Source organism: Nipponia nippon, unplaced genomic scaffold (assembly GCF_047370975.1).
Source record: "Nipponia nippon isolate SJK-2023a ecotype South Korea unplaced genomic scaffold, ASM4737097v1 scaffold_7, whole genome shotgun sequence".
In the NCBI taxonomy this organism is placed as follows: Eukaryota; Metazoa; Chordata; class Aves; order Pelecaniformes; family Threskiornithidae; genus Nipponia; species Nipponia nippon.
Window position 1 is genome coordinate 38,008,114 of NW_028262391.1, and position 27,019 is coordinate 38,035,132.

The following is a 27,019-nucleotide window of genomic DNA, read 5'->3' on the forward strand; positions in this document are numbered from 1 at the left end:
CTCTTTCTTTGGAAAACAACTCCAGAAAAAAGGGTTCGAGTATCTCAACTGATTTAGAGGACAGCACATCAGTTCAAGACACGTTATCTTCCCACAACAGGAAAGAAGCTCACTTCAGCCTGAACGTCTACCTCCAAATTTTAATTTCACTGGACCATATACATTGTTAAGAATCAGCAGCTTATATTAATACAATTACTTCTAGAGTTTCTACTTACCTAACATTTTGGTGCCTTTTTACATATAGACTGTGGAAGTTGTTGTCATGTGTTTGCCTATTATCATTAGTTTCCTTTAGTCGCTCTATGATTGCTAGCTTCATTTCCATAGAGATATGAGCTGGCAGTATAGATAAAAGCAAATTTTCCTAAAAGGAGAGGGAAAACAAATTAAGAATTTTGCATCATTAACACAGTAAATTTGAAACTGTAGGATTTTAGTGACTGCAAGAAGGAATTAAAAAAATAAAACACCTTTATTCAAATAGCTTGAGTAATGCACGCCATGTATTCCCGAAAAGACTTCTACATTTCTGTTCTCAAAATCACTGATTTTACAGTTAAGTAAGGGTGTTGCATTTTTTTTTCTTTTGTTCCTTGTGACCTAGATGTCACATCTCTCTGTAACCATGAAACACACAAAAATGCAGTATTCAGTATTACAGTTTCTAAATGGAAGCTTATTTTGTCCACCAATCTCAGTGTTGTATTAGCATTGTCCGATAAAGCTTCTGGTAAAAGCTTATATTCTACAATAAACAACCTATGCAGTATTAAAAATCCTTGTGAATTCTCAAATGCTGGAAAAGCAGCAACAGATACATAAGTGTTGACAACATGCTGCTATAGCTTAAATGAAGTGATGCCACTGAAATGAAGTCTTTTGAACTGAGTGAGAATACAGACTCTTCAAAAACCACTTACATTGTTTGACTATCCAGTGCACTGTCTTACACTGGCTTTGATTGAAAAGCCCGTTCTTCAAAGAAGACCCTGCTAAGTTGCTGGGCAGAAGAGGAAGACAAAAAGAGAGTACTTTTAACCCAGGAAGGGCTCTAGCGCCCCAGAGACAGTCACCACAGAAGAGGAAATGTTGCGTGGAGCAGCTACAAGCAGGAACTTTTTCAGATGACATCGCCAGCAAGGTCAACACATTGTGTAACTGAGTAAAATGCTGTCCCTTTGGACCAAATCTTTATCCCCTTTTCCTGAATACCTGGTGCAGCAGTATGAAGATAGCAGTAAGCTGCCAGGGTTACTTAACCAGTGCCTGCCACGAAAAAGAAATGCCTTGGGATCACAGTGGGAAGAGGGAGTCCTTGAGCATCAAGTACTGGCCTACGACTAGCTACAGACAGCAGTTTAGTTTGGGACTGCCCCCAGAAACATCTCCTTCCCCTCCTCTAGTGTTTTAGTACTGAGAGAGTCAACCCTGGGGAACAATTTAAACTGACAGCAAAGCCCCAGTGAATGTAACGGGGCCATTTGAGGCTAACACACTACACAGTTTTCAAGGAAGTGATGTCGAACCCCAAACTGCATTTCACACATTGTTTTCACAGAGAAAAAGTGGGTGGCAAAAAGACGACTCAAAATTGGTGACAAATTACAACACAGATTAAAAGAAAGCTGTCCATAGACTTAAGCACATCTACACTTCAAACAAGCAACCATAAAAAAAAAAAAAAAAATCAAAAAACACAACATGCAAGTTATCACCTCACCCAAAGAATGAGAGCACACTGCCTGTGTAAGCTGATCAGATGCTTCCTTGGCTGCTGTGTGGGGAAATTCTGCCAGGACTTTCATGCAGATTTGTCATCTCATCTCACAAGATTAGCATCACAGGACAGATCGCACTAGCAGTGCGGCATTTTCTGCCTTTGAATTTGATGAGGTCGGTCACTTTTCAGCCCCTTCCTTTTATCTAATAACTGGTGGGCAGAGTACTCGGTACACATCAGCCTTCTAGAGCTGCTGTTCTTAACCCTACTTATACCAGGATAAGAGAGGAAAGGCGCCCTAGTTTCAGCTTTGATACTTCTTTACAATCCTTCCTCAGTAAAAAATTCAAGTTGATTGCTTGTTTTTTAAATACCACTGGAATTTATGGAAATAAAGGATGTCATACTCAGATATTGTAATCTATTATACAATTTTTCTCTCACTTAGGGTCCAATTTTCTTCTTCCAGCAAAAGAAAAATAGTTTGCGAGACAAGAAATTACAAGAACAAATAATACTTTAGAAGTCAAAACAAAAAAATGCAACGAAGGGAAGCATGAAACTAACTGCTGAAATTATCTTACAAGTATTTTTCAGGGCATTAAAGGCATGTTCCTTTAAGTTACCTTGGGCCAATCCCAGTAACTTTTTATACTAGGAAAAAAAGTAACTAAAATAACTGGCAATTACATTCCTGTTACAAATACTGTGATTTTCATATAGACACGCCACAGTGAACAGCTTCCTCCCTTTAACTTCCTTCTTTTGTTACAAATGGCACAACTTTTATTTTTGACACTAGGTGGGTATCACAAAGATTGGACCAAGACTTTCAACATGCATTAGTCACCAACCTTATAAAATGATACAGACTTTAGAAATGAAAACAAGCAATTCATAACATGAATTAGTTCACTCACTTGTTGCCTCTTTTCAATCTTCAGTTTCATTCGGACCTGAATGCACTTTAACGTGTATCGATACAAATCCCACGAAGCAACCTGCATTTGGCGTTTGTGGAATGCACCCATCAGGTTACCACAAAGAAAAATGACAGCATTGGCAAGTAGCTGCACAAGAAGAAAAATATTTACCTACTGCAGAACAGTCGTTGATAGTTCACTAATACACATACTAGGTCCCTTAAAAACAAGCAATCCCAGGCCACGTTCAATTTTTCTCTTACCCTGTCACACACCAAATCACAGTGTTGCAATTAGCCAGGATGTACCTGGGAAATATAAGCTAACTTTCACAGTCATGGGCATTCCTGTACGAACATACAGTAGTATAATGAAACAGAAAATTCTGCTGTATCATGTAACATTTATTTGCAGGCACCAGTGTTTCATTTAGGGAGAAACCAGTCTACAAACTCATGCATCAGCGTGCTGTGTGAAGTCTGACACACACCTGCATCAAAAGAGCTGGAGTGCTCCTTTGAACACACCCTGTTAATAAGTGTTGGGAACCCTGAAAGCACCCAGTAGCACTCCCAGGCCCTGCTGACTCCCCAGGGCAGCAAGAGCCCTTTTGATCCACCCTGTAGGCAGTGCCAGATGGAGTTAGACCCATCTGAAACAGCACAGATTGGAAAGAATGATTGTGACAAAGTTTGTCATGTTTTGAGCAACTTAGTTAAAAAATTAAAATAATAATTCTGCTTCTTCCGCTTAAGTCAGAAAATGAAAATGCATTATAGATTAAAATAATTGCAATTTTATGAAAAGCATGCAAAACACATTGGGCCCAAGCTCCAAATCCATGAATTTGGAACATCCATGTGAAAGTTTGGAACTTATCTAAACAGGATAGTTATGCCAATATCAAATGGTAATACAACTAGGGTATTTAATTACTTAAACAAGTAGTGTTTCCTTACCTGAAATAGAATGGACTCCTTATTTTCCTGAGAAGTCATGCTTACCACAATGCTTAGAACAATAATATGGGAGAGAGCAGAAAGAACGCTAATTATGACAGCACCTCTCATCCCAAAGGGTAGCATGGTATAAACTGTGAAGATTATGAATAGAAAGAATGGCACCTTTGGAAAGAAAGAGAGAAAGAAAGGGGGAAAACAAACAAACAAACAAAAAGACACATATACGTTATTAGGTGCCTGCCAAAAATCACTACCAAACAAGGAGGAAAGCAGCACGATTCTTGCTCATTTTCAGGCTGAACAATTATTGATGTTTCAAAAGCACAATTAAAAACATAAGGACAGTGGCAGTCCTAAAACTTTGAGGGAATTAGCAGCTGTAGATTCATACATAAGACAGTTTACGTATCACCTTTAAGTTTTTCAGTTGTCCTTGCCCTTCATCCTTAATTTATCCATTACAGCTGAAGATGCACTTTGTACATCACATATCAGGAACAGCGTGTTGCAAGGATAGCAATATTGAACAGAATCAGATTTCTCACCTTCTCCAAGTTGTTATTCTAATTTTAACATCGCCTGATCACGTGTGTGTTTATTCCATATTTGATAAAAACCAAAATATCCAACCAATACTTCCTGGTGCTGACACAAGAGGATAATCATTATTGCCACTAACTACATATTTAGCTGCACAGATTTTACAAAATGCACAATGGTCCACTAAACTGCTAGGGATCAGAAGAAAGGTCTATAAAACCTAAATCCATATTTATAGATTTGTCACAGTGTTTAGCTCATACATATGGAAACTAACAACCCTGATCAGAGCAAAATACTGCAGTGTTTCTGGCTCAGCTCCATCTCATCATTACAACTCAACTTGTGCTGTTCCAGACATGAGCTTCCTTCAAGGAAGTCTCAAAGCCCAGACCACACTTAAATGTTTTGCCGGAATAGACAGCTTGGTTGGGGCAACAATAAACAAGCAAGCAAGCAAATAGAAGTTTTCATTCAACAAAAGTAATCTTTTCATGTTCATCTTTACTATTTTAGCTGCACTAAAAAAAACTTTTTCTGCCATACATACAACCCCTATCACACAATGTTCTGAATGCTGTGTAATAGTTTCACAAGTGTGGACAAGCAAAGGTCATACCTGCATTTAAATAGTAGCTTTAATTAGTGATAAATTCATAACTTGAGATAAAAGTCTGAAATGAACCTATTCACTTCTACTTTCTAATCTAGGGTCTCCATATATTTTAGGCTTTAAATCAACATTAATTAATTATTACCACATGACAACAACAGAAGACATTGGCTTGCAGCACTGACAGCAGCAAAACCAAATCTTGCTTTGTTACATGTTTGTACTTACAGTTAAGAACAGTAAATTTTGTTTTTTCCTAAGGTAATAGCTCCTTCCTAAGTTAAAAAATACTGAATAGCAACTGTAAATACATGGTGCTGGATCTAGGCCATAATACAAATCAGATTTTGGTTGTTTAACTGATAATTTATATCTTTCTTTCTTTGAAATAAAGAGGGGAAAGGGAAGAGTCAGTAAAACAAGATAAAAAGTCGTTTTTATGTCATTAAAAACTATTCTGTTTACATTATGAGAGCTTAGGAGGAGTTTCCTACAGATTATGATATTTTTGGCATCGTGAAATCGCCCGTCTTCTGATCAGAGATACTAAGCAATGGACTGTAGCCACACCCAACTATGCCAGGATGTGTCATTAATTCTTATTGTTCACTCCACCTCTCCCATTGATTTGAAAACATGCTCCCTAGGGCACACCCAGCTCTAGAGTCCTTTATACATTTCTTGAACACCACTTTGACCGATATAAATTAACAAAGCAAGTATTATTAATGAAAAATTCTCTTAAAGATTGATTCATACTAATTAAGATTTAGTAAAAATCTTAAATAAAAATACAATTAAATTACAACTTAAAGAGGCAATTGCCGTATAGATTTATGCAGTTATCCAATTTTCTCAGCTGAGCTGTATTTTCACTATAATAAAGAATAAAAACTAAAATTGACTATAATAAACCAATAAAACCAATTTAGGAAAGTGAACTTAAATCTCAACAAAAAATTATTATGCCGTTATAACATTCAGAAAAAATGAAGCACACAAACATTCATATATACGGACTACCAGTTCTGTGTTAAGTACCTGAATGAACAAGATACACGTACCTGTTCCCACAGTTGATAATCATTTTTTCTTTCAAAAAGAGATACATATCCTACGATTAAGAAGCAAATCCAAATCATAACTCCAAATAACGTTAGCCATCTCCGAAACAGGGATTCAATACATAAAAGTAAGTACATGACTGCAAATATGACAAGAGCAGCACATACTGCAATAATGAAGGCAAGATGATGATGTGCTTCCTGCAAAAGCAAAATGAAGTGTTATATTTGGTTTAAATGTCCCCTTTAGAAAAAAGGGAAAATGCATCTATACTGTCCTGGAAACTGCTTAGGTAGCTTTAAAATATGCTGACCTGAGTTCCTAAGTAGTTTAGCTGTGGCAGCATTAACACTTTGATATTCACACAGATCATATAATAAATACTATTACAGATACCCAGTCTACCCCAGTTCCATCGTTATTATTTCCCAAATAATAACGGTTGGTTTTGTCTTTTAAGCTAAGTTCTAACTATACTATATTGTACAATGCAGATGTACCCAAAGAAATGCATTTAAAGAGTTCAAGCTTTGATAAAAAGGAGCATAACAGCTCTTTTCCTAAATTTTACAGATTACTTGTAACATACAAATAGTGTTGCTACTTCTTCCCTTTTTTAAGAAATAAAAGCTAAAAGGAATACAAGTGCAATTGGTACGATTAGATTTGTTGCTAAAGAGAGACTTAAAGACACTTTACCATGAAGCACAGTATTGGAAAGCTGTGTTAGAAGGCAATGAAGGGTTACAACAGCTTCCTTATTACCTTTTTACAACATTATCTTTAAATCAACTCCCCTTTTTACCAGCTGTCAACCAGGCTGGCTTGAAGAACACCTAATTTCTTTACAGAAAATCGTATTATGCTACATAACAAAAAATTCTTTAGGCTGCATGTTTCCTATGCCTATAGGATCCCTGCTCTTTGCTAACTAACTATTGATTCAACAGATCACCTGTTGTACTGGGAGATTGCTGTTGTGTTTTTATTACCAAAAAAAAGGAATTAATATCTACAAATCCTTAAAAAAAAAAAAAAATCCACTCAGGAATTCATAACCAATTAATCGTTACATTATTTTACATTTCTTAGATAACTCTAAAAAGAAAATATGAGACATGCAGGACATTTTAACTTATGTTCTTGTTCCTTCCTTGGCCCCTTTATTACTTATTTACTATTGTAACTACCATTTAGCCTAGATTATGATTTGCTCATAACATATAGGAAGGAAGAACAATCCTTACAGTAACTGTGCATGTGTCTGACAACACTGTCCCCTCTCTTCTGGTCCTTCAAAAACATACACAGCATTACATACACAATTACCTGATTTCTTTCAATATTGCAACTTTCATACCATGTGTCTCAAAAAATTATTTAGCCAGAAATGTTTTCTGTGCTGTTACAGTGATTCGTCATCATCTTTGAAAACATCGAACACAAAGAAAAAAGTATACTCACATCAGTGACAAAAAAGATGATAATTAGAGTAGTCCAGAAGAGGATTGCAATGAAGAGCAGCAATAGCAGGAGTGGATGCTGCTGGCTTGTATAGCGGTACTTCTCATAGAGCGGGTCTGATATCCTGCAGTCATCATTTTCGTTGAAGAAGTATTTACCCTTAGCTGGCATTTTCTCCCAGGTTGGCTGCTATTTCTCTCAGTTCCCAGTGTACACAATAAGACACAGCTGAAGCTACTGCTTCAAAGAGAAGTTTTGTCTTTTCGCTGCTGCCTCTGCGATCTTTAGGCACACTGAGTAACCCACGTTCTCTGATTTTACTTCTCATGAGCATTAACTTCAGATTTCCAATGCAATCAAAAGCAAAAGAGTTAGCCTCCCCAAAACCACAGGCAATTCATCATCAGCTCTACGCATGAACCTCTAGATCAACTTGTATTTGTGCAGATAGAAGTTTCTGGCGTGGGTTTTCTTTTTTTGTTATTATTATTATTTTGCAAGTCTTGAACTCCTTTCCATAAGTTTGAATCTCACTTCCTGGGATGAACTCTGCAGAGAGACAGTATTATTAAATTAATGTATTCAGTTAAGTGTCCACAGCATTCCCCAAGGAGGGGGGAAAAAAAGTACATTCCTTAAACTTCCTATCTGCATGCTCTAACCAGTGAGCAAAAGCTGTTTCTTGCTGGCGGGGTGGAAGCCCAACAGCCCCGTGCGTGGGCAACGCTGCCCAGCAGCCGCAGAGGCAGGGCTCGGGCAGCGCTCGCCAATGGCTGCTCTACGCACACCACTGCACCCTTCTCTAGCAATTGAAACATTTTCATACGAAAAGTGTACGAAATCTATTTTGTTTCCTTTTGAGCAAATGACAGTTTCCATGAGCATGTTGTGTAACTGAATACTAACAACTCTTTTGAAGTGATATGTGTGCCTGTGTGTATGTGTGTATATATATATATCTTTAGTCACAATACACATTATTTGTATTCTTTTTCAAAATATGCATCTTAATTTTTAAGAAATCCTTTTCTTTATTCCTTTCACACTTTAATTAAAGGCATAGAAAATGAAAAAAGAATATAGCTGTCCAAGCCAAAATCCATTAAAATTTAAAAAACGAAACAAAACAAAAAAAAACCCCACAAACCAAAACTTAACATCTAGTTCAATATACTTCATTCAGCTCTAATTAATAGTGTTTCCAAGGCAATAGGTGTGTTCTGTTAACAATGAACATTAAGGAATGAACTGTATTGTTAACTACTAATGACCAATGTTTTTCAAATAGATTTATGAATATAGTTCACTCAATGCCAAGAGACATAAAACAAAAAAAGTAGGGGGATGGGATGGAGGGAAGCATAAAAAACAGGATTTCAGGAGAAGTCTTATTATAACTTGATAACAGGACAACAGCTTCTTTACCACTTGACTGCCGTCACCATGGTGCCCAAGGCCATTGCTTTGGGGAGAAAGAACCTGCTAAAAGACTTGTAGGAAAGCCAAATCCTAGCCAGTTACTCTCAAAAGGCAAAATGCTTAACCACACACGTGTTTAGACTGCATTCACACTACAGCCAGAAGTGCTGTTAATGGAAAAGTTTCAGAAACCATACCGAGTGATTTAGCGTATGTAAATAGAGCCAAGCGCTAGCATACTACCCAATCATTAATGACCAAGCAGGCAAAAACAGATATACTAATACTGAGACTGAACAAAAAAAAAAAAAAAGTGAACTTTTGCAGCACAATGAGTAACTACAACTTCTTGCCCAGAGTATATCACAAACTTAAATTAATCACAACAAGAGAAAAGACCCTATTGCATCACTTCTATTCAGTAACAACTAGAATAAATTCACATACTTATTAAAAACTGAAATAAAATTGAAAACGTCTTTCAATACATCTTCCCCATGTATAGTTAATGGTACACCTAATATCTCACCTGTACTGGTTATTACCAAGCTTTTCTTCATAATAAAAGGCCTCCCATTTTTCACCTGAAAAAATTCTTCTGGTACTCATACCATCCGCGTGTGCATAATAATGCTCTTGCAAAGGTGTGTGAATGCATCTTAGAAATCACTGACACTTAAAGTAAAGGAGATGCCAAAAAGAAACTGAAACATTCAAATCATGCCCTAATGCATTTTCCAAGTCATACAGGTGACTGCAGAATTACTTCACTTGAGTGTAGGCCAGTTTCTTCTGAAGAGGAAACTATCAGAAGGTGTGCACAGGGGCAAGTATTTTAATCTGAATTTGCCTTTCCGTAACAAAGACAACTTGCTATAGACAGTGGGAAGGTTACGACCATGATGCACCAGAGAGGCAGACAACTCACTGAACCGCCTGAAGAATTCCTTTACCACGAGGGTGGGGGTGCAGGAATGCACTGCCTGATGTGATCCACCATACATAAAAGACGACAGGCTTGCTGTCCCTGTTGCCTCTAAAAGTGTATTTTTAGAATAAAAACAATGAAAAAGTTAATATACTTGCAGAAGTATTGATTTTGAGGATAATTTTTATAATAGGTATTTTGAGAGGCAGCTTTATTTTTCCAGTTAGCAGAACCAAATCCATTTTCTAAAAATAACTATTAATTAGTTATATAGTACATACAGTAATACATTCACAATTATAAGACACAAATAATCCTGTCTTGGGCTACTTAATATTGAAATCCAAGAAAAATGACTTCACAGCTTGCTTTCTGTAATTTATTCTTCTGACAATGAAAAAACAATTCCAAGGACAATCTCTATTCTACAGAACTACACTTTCTGGCTATGGTTCAGTTACCTAATGTTCAGAAGATAAAAAAATATGTCAAATGTCAGAACTATCTCTGAATATTATTTTAGAGTTTTACAGGACACCAAGTTGAAGAGACATGTCTCTTCAATGGTTCAATCCATTTTAATAAAAAAGAGATTGCTACCTTATCGATTTGTTTATTCCTCCACTGATCTTCGTAGATACACATTACAAGTAATTTTGAATGACTCCTGGGTCATAGCATTTTCTTCTCAAAACTCTATTAGGTAAAGAAACCCCCAAACAGTACTTTATTGGTTTACCAAGAACCTATAATACACTACATAAATGCTACTTCGAGATTAAGAATTCAACTCTGAACTAGTTTCAGTTTGCATCCCGTGTCCCACTGCCACTACCACCCCCCTTTTTAAAAAGTACCACAAAGCAACTTGTGCTCCTTCAGTACAAGTTAAATATTTTTGAAATTGCAAATTACTTGCAACACACAAAATCAGCTATTTGAGAATCATGCAATTATGCATTAGTTGAATAAACACATTTTTACATGTGACAAACATAATGACCTGCAATCATCATCTTACAATCGAAAACAGAAATATACAGACACACACGCATACTAGTACAGGAATTGCATTTCAGCTCCAAAACCACTACAAACACTTAAGCAGCTTTTTGCCTTTTTTTTTTTTTTTTTTTTTAAAACATTTCTGGCATTACCTCTTTCTGTTAACACACACGACTATCTTTTAAGAAACTTTAATAGACTTAGCTGAAAGTCACCACTTCTTGTGCCCTTCCCCCTTCTCTGAATTTTTTCCAGCAACCTTCTGAAAACGTAGAAGACAGACTTGAGAGAGAGAAAAAAGATTCTGTCTCACAGATGGCATCGCACACTAGTAAAATCATCAATTTAACACACTTCTGTTGATATATTTAAGGAACACGTGAGCACTGTGCACCACAGCATCACTCTTGCTTTTTTGGTCATTGTTTCTTGGAGATTTGCCGTTCTGACACCACAGGAGAGGTGTAACCCTGAAATGGCAACAGGCTGCAAAAACCAAACAGCACTCCCAGAAGCACCAGTAGCAAACACACCAAGCCAAATGGGGACTGGATCTGGGCTGCTGCCATAAAACCATGGAGCTCTGATTATCAGTTTATCAAGAAAAAGCCTCATTTCTTTAGAAGCCTTTGCTGTGTTCTGAAGAATTAGAAAGGAGAAGGAACGATCTGTCAATCAGATTAGTACATATAAGAAACAACCCCAGCAGTATGGGTTGGAAACTGCACTGAGAACCTACAGGAACGTCTACCAAACAATCAAATACGATTTAGTCAGATCGGGGTGAACTCCACAGCCATCTCCATGCCTATTAACATGAAAATCATTTGGTCAGATAAAGAAATTTGCCCAGTGAATATGTAAGAACAAACACTGGACATGGGATGGGCATAAAAAATTGGACAATAGGATTCCTTCCAGAACATGAATTAGAACAGCTACAGCCTTCCAAATCTACTCTGTTTCAAGGCATTGGGAAAAAGGTTGTGTTCAGATTCAGCAACAGAAACTTCTCTAGGTAAGAACTGGGCAAGACCTGGTGCACATGCACAGCCACCCTTCACCTGCAAGCCAAAGAGACAACATTTCTATCTTCCACAAATCTGGGTATTTCTGACTGCTCTATGCTTTCCTTCCCATAGATAGAAATTTTCAAGCATCGCTAAATTCTCTGGTCTCCCACTGACAAAACCATAGGATTTTGTTACAAAAAAATATGACAGCAAACATTTCATTAGGCTACTAGGCTTGCACTGAAGCTCTTTTGTTCGCCCAGGCTAGTTAAAACTGTCCACAGTGCTTTGTGTCAATACACAACGTTTTCTTAAGAATTGGCCTGGACTCAACAGCTGCAGAATGGACATGACCGTACTACAGAGCCTAGAGAGACCAAGTGTTTTAAAGAAAACTAGCTGAAACATGATATCATGGGCTACGCTAACAAGTCATATTACAAAAGTCAGAGAAGCCTCTTTCTTTTGCAGTTTGCTCAAGATAAGTAGCTACAAAAGCCAGTCTCTTCACAAGGAAAACTAATCAGGGAACATGCATCACACAGACCAATCCTTTACTTTGAGGCAAAGCAGAAAGTTCAGGGCAGCAGAGGCAAATCAGCCGATGGGGTGAGCACACAATTCCTTGTGCCTCCAAAGCAGCAAGGACTTTCCTCATTTCCCATCTCCAGCCTTCTCATAAACAATACGCAATGTATCACTAGGTAACTGCCTTCCCCCACACATTTACATTGCAGGCATATTTTAATAATTTATTTTCATAATATGGCTGTTTACTAAACAGAGCATTCTTCCTCCCCTCTTATTTTCTAAATAGGCTATTACTACCTTCCAAGGCATACCAGCACTGTATTTTCCATTCTAATAGCCAACTGTCACCCAAATAATGTTGTTAGTACCTCAAATTTCATTCTCTGGTCAGGTGACCATCTGTAAAATAATGTAAATGTTTGAGTTGGAGGTAATTTTTGCCTCCCAGCAATTCATTCAGCCCTACCTGTGCATACTCCAATCAGCATAGATGAAGCAAGCACTGAACAGCCAGGAAAAAATCACATTGATTTTTCTATCAACTTGAAATAGAATCACATCGAAGTCTTGCATTTCGTAAGCCCCTTGAAGCTTCTGGCCGCAAAGGTTTTACTTCCCTGAAAAAATACTGAACGGGCAAATGCCATGAAGCTCCAGGCTTCTCAAGATGCCTCTCAAAATATATTGAGATTAAAAGTTTGGCTTGAGTCTTTGTCTTGGTAATAACTAAAGGGTCTTGCCCCTGTGCCCCAGCTCTTTCGACCAGCAGTAGTTAATGATCACTATCCAGCAGCTCTTTGTTTCAGTTCCAGTGACCTTTCCTGCTGTCTGGACAAGCTCTTCACCTCCAGAAAGTCCCTAGTCCCCGCTGCCTGCTTGGAGCCAAAGATAGGAGCTGCTTGGTCACCCACTTTCCATCTAGAGCTCAAATAAGTAGCAGAGGCCCATTAGTTTTCCCCCACAACATGCAGGTGCTTTTGTTTCAGGCACACCGCATTGGCCCCTTTTTTTTTTCTTTTTCTTTTGTGACACTGCAGGGCACACATCATCCCAAGGGTGTGGATGCATGGGGTAACTTCAGCACCTTCCTCCCCAGCAATGTCTGCAAGGAGCAATGGGAGGACAAATGGAGGAGGGAGAAACGGGAAAACATTGAAGGCATCGAGAAAGAAGAGCAGAAAGCCACTCATCACAGTGACTTCTCTCTTGAACTGTGGCACAAAGAGCCTTCTCCCCCACTGGCAACGCAAGGTGGAGCAACTGAAAGAATGATGTGCTACCAGATAGAAAAATCAGCCTCATAACAACGAAACAGTTCTTGGGATGGCCCTCCTTTATTCTCTGTATTTGCAGTGCACAAACAGTTTTCAGGTGGTAGCTCGGTCGCAGGTTGGGGAGCGGATCTGGTAAACCTGCACCCTCCGGCCCACTCTCACGCAATGGGATGTGTGGACGGGCAGTGACCACGTCCTTTCTCCCCTCTCTTGGGAGAATTATTCACAGCAGCTACTGACCAAGTTAATGCCTTTCCGAACGGGATCAAAGTACGTTGCAGTTCTGTTCTTCATTTCAAAACTACTGATGTATTCACAAACACATCCACAGTAACCGCCTGGACAATTTTTGAAGCATTTTTTCACTTAGCTGTTCATTTGCCAAGGTCTCAAGTCTTGCTCACCTGAAGCTGTCTGTTTACTAAAAAGCAGTCCCATCCATGAAATATTAAAACAAACCCTAACAGCAAGAACCAAGTGAAGTGATATACATTACCTTATTCCTCTCAATAACTGCTGCAGAAAAGCAAGCAGAACCAGTTCTTTCCATCTTTAGCCACTACAGCACCAAAGACAGAGGGTACAGTTTTGATTTCCATTCCATCTTTTGTTTCACACAAATGACAACAGTGTTTCTGAAATTACTTTAGCAATTTCCATGACAAGAATGATTGCTGACTGTAATTACCAATTAGCAGATACTAAAAGGGAATCAGGAATCTATAAACATCCAGTAGAATAATTGAAGGAGATTAGTAGATGAATTATGAATCTCAGGCAAAAAAATAATCTCCAGGCTAGTGGACACCACAACCAATTCAGTCTAGGAAACGAACGACAGCAATCCAAACGTACTTCATAGCAGTCACCACAGGAAATACTGCTCACGTTAAAAACGACACTTCTTCCTTTTAGAATTTGCTTTCAAATGCTAGCCTGCAGTCACCTTAGCTTTTTCTACTCATACAAAAATATTAAATGGAGAACAGATGCATTTTTAATGACCTATCTGCTAGCAGTGGTAAATATTACTTGTGCAAGTAAGTTTCTTTATAAAGATAAACCTTTTTTTTTTATATTTTGAAGGTGTTCATGTGAAATTTCACCTTCCTTAATTACGTTTAATTTCCAAAGAGCTCCTTCTGCAATACAGAAAAATCTTACTTACATTTACCTTCTATTTTCTTATAAAAAGTCAGCATACCCACTTCAACACATCATCACTCAAAACTATATTTACATTAAAAAAGCCAAATCAATACAAAAAAGTACTCTGTCATTTGGAAAAAAAACAGGAGGCAGAAGAAATCCCACCATGTGTCAGAACAATCAGGGTAAAATACGACACTCCATCACCTAGGCTGTGCCCTTGAATATTGAGAGCCACGTGATAAATATACTGCAAAGAAAGCATTGAAACTTAATTTTTTTTATTCACATTCTTATTTCAGTAGATTGCTTCTTCTCGTGACATTTGTTCCACAATAGCCTTTAAAATAGGAATAACAAGTTGTGTAATTTGAAAACAGTTTTTCAGTCACTAGTAGAAATGAAAGACGCGAAATGAGAGAGGCTGTCCTTTCACAAACACCTGACAGCCGGCTCAGACCACCCAAAGGAGGAGGTGTCACCCACTCGGACCCCCCCCGTCCTGCGCCAGCTGCACAGCCTGCCTGCCCAGGCACCCGGCTCTCGCACTCACCAGGCTATCCTCGGAGCCTGTTCACCAAATACAACAACAGAAAGCTATTTTTGGCAGGTAGATTCTCTGTCAGGGTGGTGGAGTGCGACAGCTAGCGGAGGTGCAGATGAGCTCCGGAGCTGGCCCAGTGTTTGGAAAGGAAAGGCATACCAAAAGTAGGAAAGCAAGGGCAGCAGTGAGTTGTTAAATTGACTCAGCCTTTCTCATAGGTCCACGGCCTAAGAAAAAGAATACCAAGATACCAGTTCTGGAGTTGGGGGGGTTTGTTGCTTGTTTTTAAATACTGCTATTATTACAGGATGTGCTTCGTGGAAAGAGATTACAGTCACAGAAAGAAATCTCTACACTACCCATCCAGGTAGGACAGAGAAATGGTGAGAGAAGATGGCTCAGGAAATTGAAGACTGGTAATTTAAGACTAGCTCACAAGCTAAGTTAGTAAAAAAGAAAGAAGAATCCATATAATCAGATTGGTGCAACTGAATTACATGGAAGGGTTTACTACTGTTCTGTAGTTTATTGTGCAAACACATGATGGTTCAACCAACAAATCTATTAAGCCTTATAATTAACTGCTCGGTTTGGCTCAGCATGGGGGGGTGTGTGGAAAAAAAGTCCTTTTATAATAGTGGTTTTCATAAGCAGTGAACTCCAGGGTGTAAAAAGATGTCACACCAGAAAGGAATTGAGCTGTGCTTTGCATCTTTCAAAGTCCAAGGTGTGTGATTATTTCATGATTCCCAGACTCCCTGTCACATCTTACAGATAGATTATCTGAATTTAGCTGGTTTAAAATTGAACTTACCACTACAGAAGTCAATGTTGCACCTACACTACGTTTTCAGTGACCTATTTAAAATTCATGTCTTTGAACATAGCAGCCTCAGAAGTCAGGATAGCTTTTCATTACGTAATTTCAGTTTAATTATATCAAAAGCAGAATGTTTGTGCAGTTATTTAAGGCAATAAAGCCTGCAATATTAAGCTATATAAACTGCAGGAAAAAACCCTGAAACACAGAATATTTAACTTGAACACTATGGTGTAAGCCTCGATAATTTCTACTAGAATACCCCTGATTTTTACAGAAATTGAAATCCTTGATATTTTCAGAAGATTTTTTTTTTTTGAGAAAAAAAATGTATTACACTAGGTAATTCTCAGCCTACACTGAAATTAGTGATAAGAAAAAAAATCACTTCAAGAAAGATATGTTTAAGCTGTCAAGGGTTGTTGTTTTGTTTTTTTTTCCCCAGACATTATCATTTAAGATACAAAATTATAAGCATACGACAAACAAAAGTTCTCAGACTGACTGACAAACTTCCTAAGCTCAATATAATTACTTAATCACATCTAGAATGAAATCTTTCTCATTTGTATAGCAATATTTTAAATATGCCTCAACTTCTCTATCTCACTAAAGCAATCAAGAAGCACAGACTGCTGATGTGACAGAGCCAGAGTACAAGGATGTAACTTGACCCTTCTAACCATGGCTAGATATGCCAACAGATGTTCAAAAATAAAATTTAAAAAAATAATAAAAAAATAAAAATCACTGTGACCAGGAGTGTAATAGGCACCACACATGACTCTTTCCCCCCGCCCCATCTCAGTTATTTAGAGGGAGTGTTACAGTGCAACACAGAAATGCATCTTTCCCACCTCTAGGGTAAATAGTGTATTTGTACAGAACAGGTGCAATCATAATATGGCAAGGGATAAGGGCCACGCTATGGGTGGGTAGCAGATAAAACCTGTCCTAAGCAAGATAAGAAATCACTTGCTATTTAGGTTCAGTCCAACTAAAACCAGTAAAACAGAGAAGGTGGCTCAAAGATAAAAACCTCTCCCTCATATCTACAATACTTCCACACTACTGAAGTGAGTAGAAATACATACAGGCAGCTGAAATTCAACTAATGCACTGACGTCAACATCAACTTTGGTTTCTTCGGCTTTTTTTTCCCCCAGTCTCTAATTTTTCAGATGAACTAACATTGACACGTACACCGAAAATGTGTCACTGAATAGTAGGTAATGGACCTTTAAGGCTGCTCAAAGCATAAACCAGGACTATATTCCTACTGTACTCTGTTATCAGTACAAAGTTCTATTACAGAAGCAAATACTTTTTTAAAGCAATTTTGCCAAACATCATTACCAAAATGCAAGAGTAAACCATAATGTAACAACATCATCACTTGTGTCTGCTGCCAAAGGCCAAAATGGTTGTTTCTATCTGAATTTCTGCTTACTCAACAGTATCATCTGTATCATTTTTCAGATTAGTATTCCTCATGAAGCAGTCAGACCCACTGGCAATCTCACTTTGGAAATAAAGCTCAGCCCAAGGCCAAGAGATGGGAAAGACCATGACTGTGCATCAGTACCTGGAGCAGTGTACTGCAGGGTGATATTACAGTACAAATATTTTTGTTAAGGTATAAAATGCCCTTTAAGTTTAAGAAAGCAAAGCCTTCATACTATTTATGAAACAAGGGGGAAGGGAAGGGACAGATTAAATCCCATTCCCCCTTTACTTAACAACTAGTACTTCAAGAGTAAGTCCTATCAAGAACATGTTTTAAAAATCTTATTTCTATATACTATTTATTACAGGGGAATTTTCATGTTCCCCAAACTTCTTCACATGTCAACCACGCAACATTTGTTACACCACCACATCCGTACTTCACAGCCAAAAAAACTAAAACTAACACTTGCAATAAGGAAGTTCCCTCCCTTGGAGGTTAAGTATTAAAAACACCACCAAGGAGACATACCTATACTTCTAATAGAAGCGTAGTTTCTACAGTCGTACCCTACCTCAGGACACAACAGCAGTCAATCATGCACAATTTTCTTTAAAAAGTTTTCCAAAATGTAACATCAGGTTTAGGAAAGGTTCTTTGAGGACTCATTCTGAAATAAAACAATGATAATGGGATGCAAACCTCTGAAATCTTGTAATTTCAGTCCCACTTGACAGCAACACAGAATTGTTAGGAGTTGTATGCATATTTGTCACTGGCACAGACGACATGCCACATGAGCCAAGCGTTCATGAGTGCCTGGGTAAGCTCTCTCGGATCACAGAAAGAGCTGAGCCGTGCAGAAGCAGTGAGAGCTTTCCACAGACAACCAACACGCCTCATGGGATTTTTTTTTTTCCACGTTAAGTTTTGATTGTCTATTAAGATAATGGAATGTCTGAACACAGATCTGATCACTAGCATTCTTCTCGTTTCATCTTATCTTTCATCTTACCATTTTCAAAGCTTTGCTTGACAGCCAGCCCTCCTGTTCCCAACACCAACAGGCTACTGAAAACCTGCACCGTGTACAGCACTGACTCGCCATGGGAAGCATGGGTATCTCACCTGGCAACAGCCACAATGAAGCAGACACTTTTAAATTAAATTTTCCTTAAGCAGCTTTATCCTTTGGATTTGCTGATACTAAGTCCAGTTAACTAGTATTAAAACAGAACTAGTTAATACCTGAAATAATATGACAGTCACAGCAAAACTTCAGGATATGGCAAAAGTCACTTTTCTAAAAAGCTATGCAGTTACTGCCTCAGAGCAACACAAAGTCCACAGAAGAACTTTCCAAAATAGCAAAGCATGCAGCCACTACCCCAGTGAAGGTTATCACTGATCAGTATCAAAGCAATCCCCAGGGCTGTGTGCAGCCATTGAGAAAGCACTTTTTACCTGGACTGTAATGCTGAGCTGTGCGTAACAGATTACTCTAGGGTTTTATGGTCCTAAATCTTACTGAGACTACTGGTAAAAAAACCCCATGCTTGTCGTTTGCTTACCATTACAGGCCACAGGATTCATCAGCAAAAGTCGTATTTCTCCACTCCACTATGGTCTGTTTGATCATTTTGAAATTCCTGCAGTAGAGGGAGTGCAGCCCACTCAGGTATGATCCTTGACACTAAACTTTTTGACGTATCACACACACCAACCTGCAACAAGACAGGGAAACTTTACTCCAAGGACCAGTGTAAGCATTAACAATGCTTCTATTTCTTCCCCTTGTAGTTCAAGGAAGAAAAAACTACTCAAGCTCCATCCCCACATATTATGAACCTTTTACCCAGACAATCAATAGAAGAAAAAAATACTTAATTATACTGTGGCAAGCTGCAGCATGAATGTAAATTGAAATACTTAATGACAGATGGAAATATCTAAGAAGGAGGCTGAAGACTGATGAGAGGTATCATCTTTATGCTAACTGATTCCCATGCTTTTCAAGCAAGGCCTGTGTGACAGCACAGGACACTCTGCTAAAAACAGGAGAAGAATGTTTTACTAACTTTTACAGCATTCTTGATAATGAAAGCCCTAAGTTTTTCAGTAAGTCTTATTACACACAAGATCAAATATCAGCAATTAAAAAAACACCCCAAGAAGAAAAAACTTGATAATCTATAATTCAAAACAGTGTAAAATATTGTTTAGGATTTTGGATCACAGATCAGCAAATATGACAATATGGCAGGAAAAAACAGCTAAAAGAAAACCCCAACATTCCCTGCCTGCACCTTGCAGCTTTGGATAAAGGCTTATCTACTGCTGGTGTGGAAATGAAGATATTCTGCCCACTAGGTTTGCTTGTCTTGGAGCATGAAAAGGGCAGAAAGGCACATTCCTAGGATGTTGTGAACAGAATATTGTATCTCCAGGCAGGCAGATGATCAGAAAACATGGGCAGGTTATCATCCTTGACCTTAGCGCACCAGCTCTCTAGTAAGGGAGCCCATATGATACATAACAGCTCTTGGCTTTATCTTCCTCTCTTCTTGCTTTATCGTCTTCAGACGCATTATGGGGACGACTGTTTAGATGTGACAAGATGCCAAAGAAGTTCAATACCTCAGCAAAGTGCCAGGCACCGGTAGGAGGCATGGTTGCTCACTATTCATTGCTGGAATCCAGTACACACTCACCGGGGACAGGAACCAAGAAGGGGAGTACATGGTTATACGGCAGTGTTGAAACAATGACCCAGAGAAGAAGAGGCCCAGAGCAGGAAATTGGAATTCAGATGTCAGTGGGAAACCTGATACAAGTTAAATAGCTCTGCTGGGAAGGGAACAGATCAACACCTACTTTGTTGTTCACCCCAAAGCTCCGTCACTAGAGACCCACTTTGGAAACTGGAAGGCAAGTGAAACTGCCCAATAATCTGGCACAAAATCAGAGTGGATGCAAAGTATTTTATTGCAAAAAGCATTCAAATAAACCTATAGTAATTTTCTGTTAAATTTTTGTTAGGATATACAAACTAATCACCACTCAAAATAGGCACTCCATTCTGTCACAGTGGGTTAAATGCCCAGTTCATACCTAAGCCCTGGGACACTTGTGATCAAATCCCATTATCTTTTGGCCAGGAGTTAGCTCCACCTAGCCAAGGCCAGCAGGCATCAGTATTTATAAAAGTTAGTCGGAAACTGGAGATGATTCTTAAGAAAAAGGTCAAGACCCTGACAAAGCCTTCTGGCAGCCTTAGAGATAGATGAGAGAGAGGAAAAAACAGTAAGACATCTCACAGAGTTCATCTGAAAAGGCAGATACAAATCTGCTGCATCTGTGTGTGTGTAAAAAGGAAAAAAAACAACTCTGTTTAACCTCTGTTACATGTTCAATATGGAATACCCAAATAAGATGCTGCTTTACTTTCACCTCATTATTTATCCAGTATTAAGGATGAGTCCCTGGTAATCAGGAGAGAGATGCCTCAGGTTCCTTTGAAAGAGGCCGGTGCTGTCTGGAGAGCAGTGCTGGGCAGCAGTTTACTTGTATTCAGTTGGGAAAATGAGGAGGATGCCCAAATAGTTAGGGTGTCCCAGAAATTTCATAATGCCTTTTAGAAAAACATACTATGACAGTTTTTAAAAATCATCCCAGAAACAACACTCTTCAGAGATTTTAGAAGAAGAGCTAAAGGACCAAGAATTGTTGTTTTCAATGTTTGTGAAAGGGCTTAATAGTAGTAATTCCCATGTGCAATGTACCTAGTTAGCTTTTAGAGGTTTAAATTAAGGACTATGCCAAATTCACAGTTTCACTGATTTTTTTTAATCGTTTTTTAAAGATACGCCTGAAAACATCACTTTCGCCACAGCCCCTGATAAACAGTTACATGCAAGATTCACTTTAGCTGCAGCGGAATCAAGCTGCTGCTCCCCCAGAAGTGTTCTCAGGATCAGGTCCTCGGTCATACTTCCTATCATATACAGACATTACAAACAAAGATAATAAGTGAGAGAAACACTTTACATCAAAATGTAAAGGCGGGGAGAGATAAAACAAAAAATTATTCTCTCTATTTGTAACTGAAGCTCCTCCGAGGCACAGAGACCAGCCTGCTGATAAGCAGCAAGTTTCCGGAAGCGATACGCAGACTTTGAGCCATTTTTTGATCTGCGAGACAGACAAACCTCTCTGCATTCAACACTAACCACAGGCGCCTATTTCCCTAGCAACAGCTTGCAGGCCATTTTCATTTTGACTGAAGAACATTTAACCAGTTTCATTATGAGCACTGCACCTTGCTGCTGTAACAGCAGTTGCTCTTCACACCTACCAAATTGTTATTTGCGTCGTATCGAGCTGGTGGATCAATGCTGCATCTGCAGCACAGGTCTGCTTTATCATATTTTTTTTAAAAAGTATCTAAACTTTATCAAGCTAAAGCTGTTAAAAGGTGGGGGGGAAAAAAAAACAACCTACAGTATTAAAAAAAGGTCTTCCTTTTGCTCCTTAGTAACACCTCTGTCTATTACTACTTTCAAGATTTTTCCTTTGTTTTAGGTTTGGAGTATTAGAGCACAAAGAAAAGGAGGACATGACAATAGTTATTGGTTCATTTTAGGGAGACTTCATTAGCTTCGAGAAACAACAAATTTCACATAACAGAAACTCCAGAACGGAAGCATGGGTTATTTCTGTATTATGAAATCGCAAATTTGGCATACTTCACCAAATGTAAGACTTGTTTAGAGCAAAGACTTCCAAAATTGTTTGATTCTTCCCAGTTTTATTCAAGACATCTGTTCACTGATCATTCACCAGCATATTAAATAAACTGTGGAAATTACACAGAAGTTAACAAAACATCAGTTTTGTTTGACTCCTTTTTCTTTTTCAAAAAAGCAGCCCCATTCACTTTTTTCTTTTGATCCAGTTAGGAGATATACTTTGTATTCTGACCGCTAGCTTCATTTTTTAAATGTCAGTAGAAATTATTAATGATAACAGCTTTGACTACTATTTTCAGAAGTGTTCACGCTATCCTTACTCAGACTTTCTGACTGGTTCAGTGGACACCTCCACAAACCTCTGTAAAGAAACACTGCAGTGCACCAAGCGTTTCTGGCTATCTACTTAGTTTATTTATTAACTAAAGTATTAAAAGTATAAAGTTGCCACGAGTCTTAAAGAGTTTACCCTGCTAGTAGGCATAACAGCAACACCAATACTGCTGGAGCTCTAATTTGAATGCTTATCCTGAATATCCACAATTGTAGAAATATCTTAATTCAGTTCGAAGTAATCACATTTACGCTGAGAACTAAAATATTTTACAGGAAATTTCTTGTATAATGTTTGAACAACTTCACTAATAAATATTCTGAACTGCAATACTGACATTTATTTGAAGTCCTTTTGGGCAAAATATAGTGGCATCATGTGCACCCAGTACAGGTTTGGAAGTATTTTATATCAAATCTGTAAAAAACACATATCATTACAATAATTTTAACAGAAGTATTTTAAAACAAAAATGTAATTTGTACTATTAAAATACCATGCTATACTTCAACTGCATCTTAACAGGCAGATCCTTCAGACACTGTTTTATAACACTGCTAAAGTTATTTCCCCCTCAGCTACATATAGTCCATATTTAAAAACTCCCCATATTTTTTAGAAATGTTTAAAATATATTTCATATTATCCTTTTTAAAATAAACAATCATTTATAAATCAAACTAAAACAAACAAGCAAACAAAAACTAAGGTGTTTCTTTCTACTTTACTGCCCGGCTAACACAGATCTTCTAAAAATCACTTCCATGTTATCCTAAATAATAGGAAATATAAGGAAAATAAGGAAATATAAACTGAACGGATGTTTAGCTTAAAGTTTACTTTATTCAGAAACGTCCAAGATGGTTTATTGTAGAAACAATATAAACGCTCAGGAACAAAAAAGAAAGTCAGAACAAAGCAAACAATATTAGATAAAACTGGCACTACTTCCTCTCCCATACCACCTTAAAAATGACATTGAAAACCACAAGAGTCAAGAATGTATCGATCTCTCCCATAAAAATGATTTTAAAATTCCTAAACTACAACATGAAGGAGCATGCTGACTGTACGTGTTACAACTCACTGAACAGCCTTCAGTTCCCTTCTTCATTTTACCTCTTGTTGCATTTGGACTTGGCTACCACTCTTTTATAAAAACTCACATGAAATTAGATCCTCCTCTGGATACACCTAGAAAACTGGATTTCTACACAAAGACTGGTTTCTGGTCTCTTGGGAGTCATATTTAATTAATGCAGGAACTGCTTCCTGAATGCGGGAAGTTTGAAGAAGGAACACACACATGCAGAGCCAGTCTTAAAAGTACTGCTAAGAAGGTCTCCAAGAGTTTCTGGTACAATCTTTCCTGCTCTGACAGGTCTAGAGGTTACGTAGCACTGCTGGAGTGGTTCTCGGTTTCAGTAATTAGGGTTTTTCTATCCGGTACAAGAAGTTAATTAAGAACTTCGGAAACAGTCGCTCATATTTAAACTATTTCACATCTAAAATTGCAACTTCTTTTAAGAAGCACATGCAACAACAGAACATCATTACTACAAGGCTGTTTCAAAGAATACATGGTTTCCACTCTTGCGGCTGCAGCTCTCCAGCTTCAGTGGAAGCTATTTGGCAAAACTCACTGTGGGTCTGTCTGAAGCTCTCTTTCTCTCAGCACATTCACGCTACTGTCTGGTTTACATGTGTACCTTGGCACAGTTGGTAGTGACGGGCATTTACACCAAAACTAGCCTGAGTGAAAAGCACTATAGAGTTGCAACACTATAGGATCAACCAAAGGAGGCAGAAAATGTTGCAAACTAATAATGCGACAGTGGACTTCAACTATTTGCCTATAAGCAGATCAAATGGCATAATGAGATAAAAAATTAAAAGTGACAGAAATTCTGAAATTACAGTCTAGGAAGTAACCATTCAAAACCAAGAAAAAGCAATATCCTTTAATGAAAATATAATTAAACTATACAACTAAATTCCAGAAAACCTCTGCATTTATCTTTTAATGTTGGGGAGGAAATAGTAAGTTTTTAAGAACAGTATACATCAACAAAATCCAAAATAATAACAGACTTAAGCCATAGATCTGAGATCTGACCTGCTGGTAGTTTCCTAAAAGATAATTCATGGTTCAAAGACTTAACGTTCTACATGGAAACACAGTTACACATAGAGAAAGTGCTCAACCAAAATCCATCGTATGAAGCACCTCAAGAGCAGATCTGGGAAGAGAACCGAGGCTCGGTACATCACTGGCCAAATCTTATCTGGTAAATCAGGGAGCTCCAGTGGAAGCACAAATCACTCGTTTAATTAGTGTCGCAGCCATTTCCCTGCTTTTCAAAATTCTGATTGCTTTCGCTGAGGTTGTTCAGCACAATTTAAGAGCAGGCCTGAAATCCAAATATTGCCAAAAACCCAAGAATGTTATTTCAACAGCCACATCCTCTGGTTAAAGCATAATAAATTCCAGAAGTATTCTTCTTGCCTGTAATCCTGTCTTTCCATCCTGTGCACATAGAAATTCTCAAAACCTTCTGAAGCCCTTCGCCCTTCTATGAGAAGGATAACCACTGTGGTTAAAGCAAAGAACTCAAAACCCATTTTCTAACTTTTGGCTCTCCCACAGGATTTCCTGCTGGCTGGCTGGCTCCGAGTGTGTGGTATTCCTTTTTCTCTCCCAAAGGAGCTGACCTAATACCATCATCCACCCACACAAGGTGCCAGCAAAATAAATGAATCATCACAAGACATTTTAGGAATACAGTAGTCCCAAGCTTATAAGACACAAATAATTTTGGACTCTAACAATGCATTACAGTAAACATCTTCATTGGCACTTAAATCTTTTGTTGGACTTTAATCTCATACTTCCAGAAACTGATATAATCCCTGGAGGAGAATGTCTGTTCAGCTGTGGCAGGAAGCACAATTCTGAGCTTTAAATATCACATAAAATAATAATTAAGTTATTGTGTAACATTATTATATTAAAAAATAAATATATAATTAAATAAGAATGCATGATGTTAAGGACAGCAAAATGTCAGTCCTTCAACTCTCACTGACAGACACGGCGGTTACAAAAACACCACAGTGAATCAGTGCAGTAATTTCAGTTACAGAAGGGGGGAATCTTTCATTTATGTTTTGATGATCTGAGAAATAACGCCAGTTTTTTCAGTAGCAAAAGAAATCTGTATCTCTGAGCAATGGCAAGAGAGAGCAGTGGATGAAATCATGAAGTTCCTTTCATTCCTTTCACACAGTTGTAACACGACCACTACTTTTTTTATGAACAGTTCAAGCTGACACATGCATCATTACCATCACTTCCTAATTTCTAAAGTACAACTCACTACTCAGGCAAACAAACCCTAATATAACAGGGGAAGGGCCTAGAAGTGAAGCAAGAGGTATCGCTACCAGGGATGTATTCAAATACAAATATCTACTACAGCAAATGCATGTTTATTCATAAATCACCACCCTCCCCCTCCCTACACACAGAGTTTAAATTAGTTTAATGAACAGAAATCTAGAGAGAAAACTTTTGCTGCTCATTTTAAACAACTAAACCCACAGGTCTTACCTATGGCTCTGCAACAGGGGCTTCTCCAGTAATATTTGCTCAACGTATTTCTCCTCCTCTTCCCCTCTCCCTCCCCACCACACCCTCCTATCTTGTCGCCGTACCACACCATTCTTTCACTATGTGCATGTCACTATTTCTAGGCCCACATGCAGCCAGATCAACTCAAAAATAACCATTTGTGTCTCCTAGGTTTTGTTTCTTTTTGCCTAGGAGGCAGGTAGGGTCAGCGATTGTGGGCAGCGCAGTTTCATGGGCAGCACAGCTGGCACAGCTGAAAGCGGCTGGCTGCAGGGCAGAGGCAGAACAAGGAGCGAGGGCAGGAAGGAGCTCCTTAACCTGAAAATGCTGCCACAGCCATTGTAGGAAGAAACTGTGCTCCCACGTGTGTCCTGAAAGGAGGGACAGCCCGGAGAGATGCCAGGCAAGAGCTATCAACAGAAAAGATCAACTTCTCAACAGAAAAGATCAACTTCTCAACAGAAAAGATCAACTTCTCAACAGAAAAGATCAACTTCTCGGAAAAACAGACCCCTCAATGCCTTTGCTAAACAAGTAGTCAGGATGGTCTGTAATCCTCTATTTTAACACCTGACAAAAGCCATTAACAGTGCAGTTATACCCAGTCCATAATCTCTGGGAAATATTCAAGAATTTAAAGAACACGGACCAATAAATATATGCAAGCAGGGAAGACTCACCCCAGGCAGACTGGCTCATACCATCTCTGAAACCTGGAGCTGTGAATGAGGAGATCCAAGATGCTTTCCCAGACTAGGGAGGAGAGTCATAATTGCATCATTTTTCTAGATGAGCAGTGTCAACGATTTAGGGTCTGAGTCAGTACTGAGCCAGTCAATGCCTTGCGGCGGTCCCTGGGGCACTGTACTATTAGAAGTGATGACTT

The 27,019-nt window shown here is 38.4% G+C and overlaps 1 protein-coding gene across 9 annotated transcripts in view; it reads right to left on the minus strand.

The window, feature by feature from the left end:
• Positions 1–27,019, minus strand: part of ADCY7 (adenylate cyclase 7) — a 68,066-nt gene that overhangs the window by 26,873 nt on the left and 14,174 nt on the right. For 6 of the 9 annotated variants that reach the window (XM_087739777.1, XM_087739774.1, XM_087739778.1 and 3 more), the window contains 6 exons: positions 18,992–19,144; positions 7,291–7,839; positions 5,826–6,026; positions 3,606–3,770; positions 2,644–2,793; positions 219–367 (listed from right to left, as the gene is read on the minus strand). In XM_087739777.1, the coding sequence (XP_087595903.1) occupies positions 219–367; positions 2,644–2,793; positions 3,606–3,770; positions 5,826–6,026; positions 7,291–7,461 (836 nt within the window). In that variant the 5' untranslated portion in view covers positions 7,462–7,839; positions 18,992–19,144. Of the gene's footprint in view, positions 1–218; positions 368–2,643; positions 2,794–3,605; positions 3,771–5,825; positions 6,027–7,290; positions 7,840–12,652; positions 12,772–18,991; positions 19,145–26,813; positions 26,831–27,019 lie in introns of those variants that run through there. The other 3 variants (XM_087739779.1, XM_087739782.1, XM_087739781.1) reach the window with 3 other exon arrangements.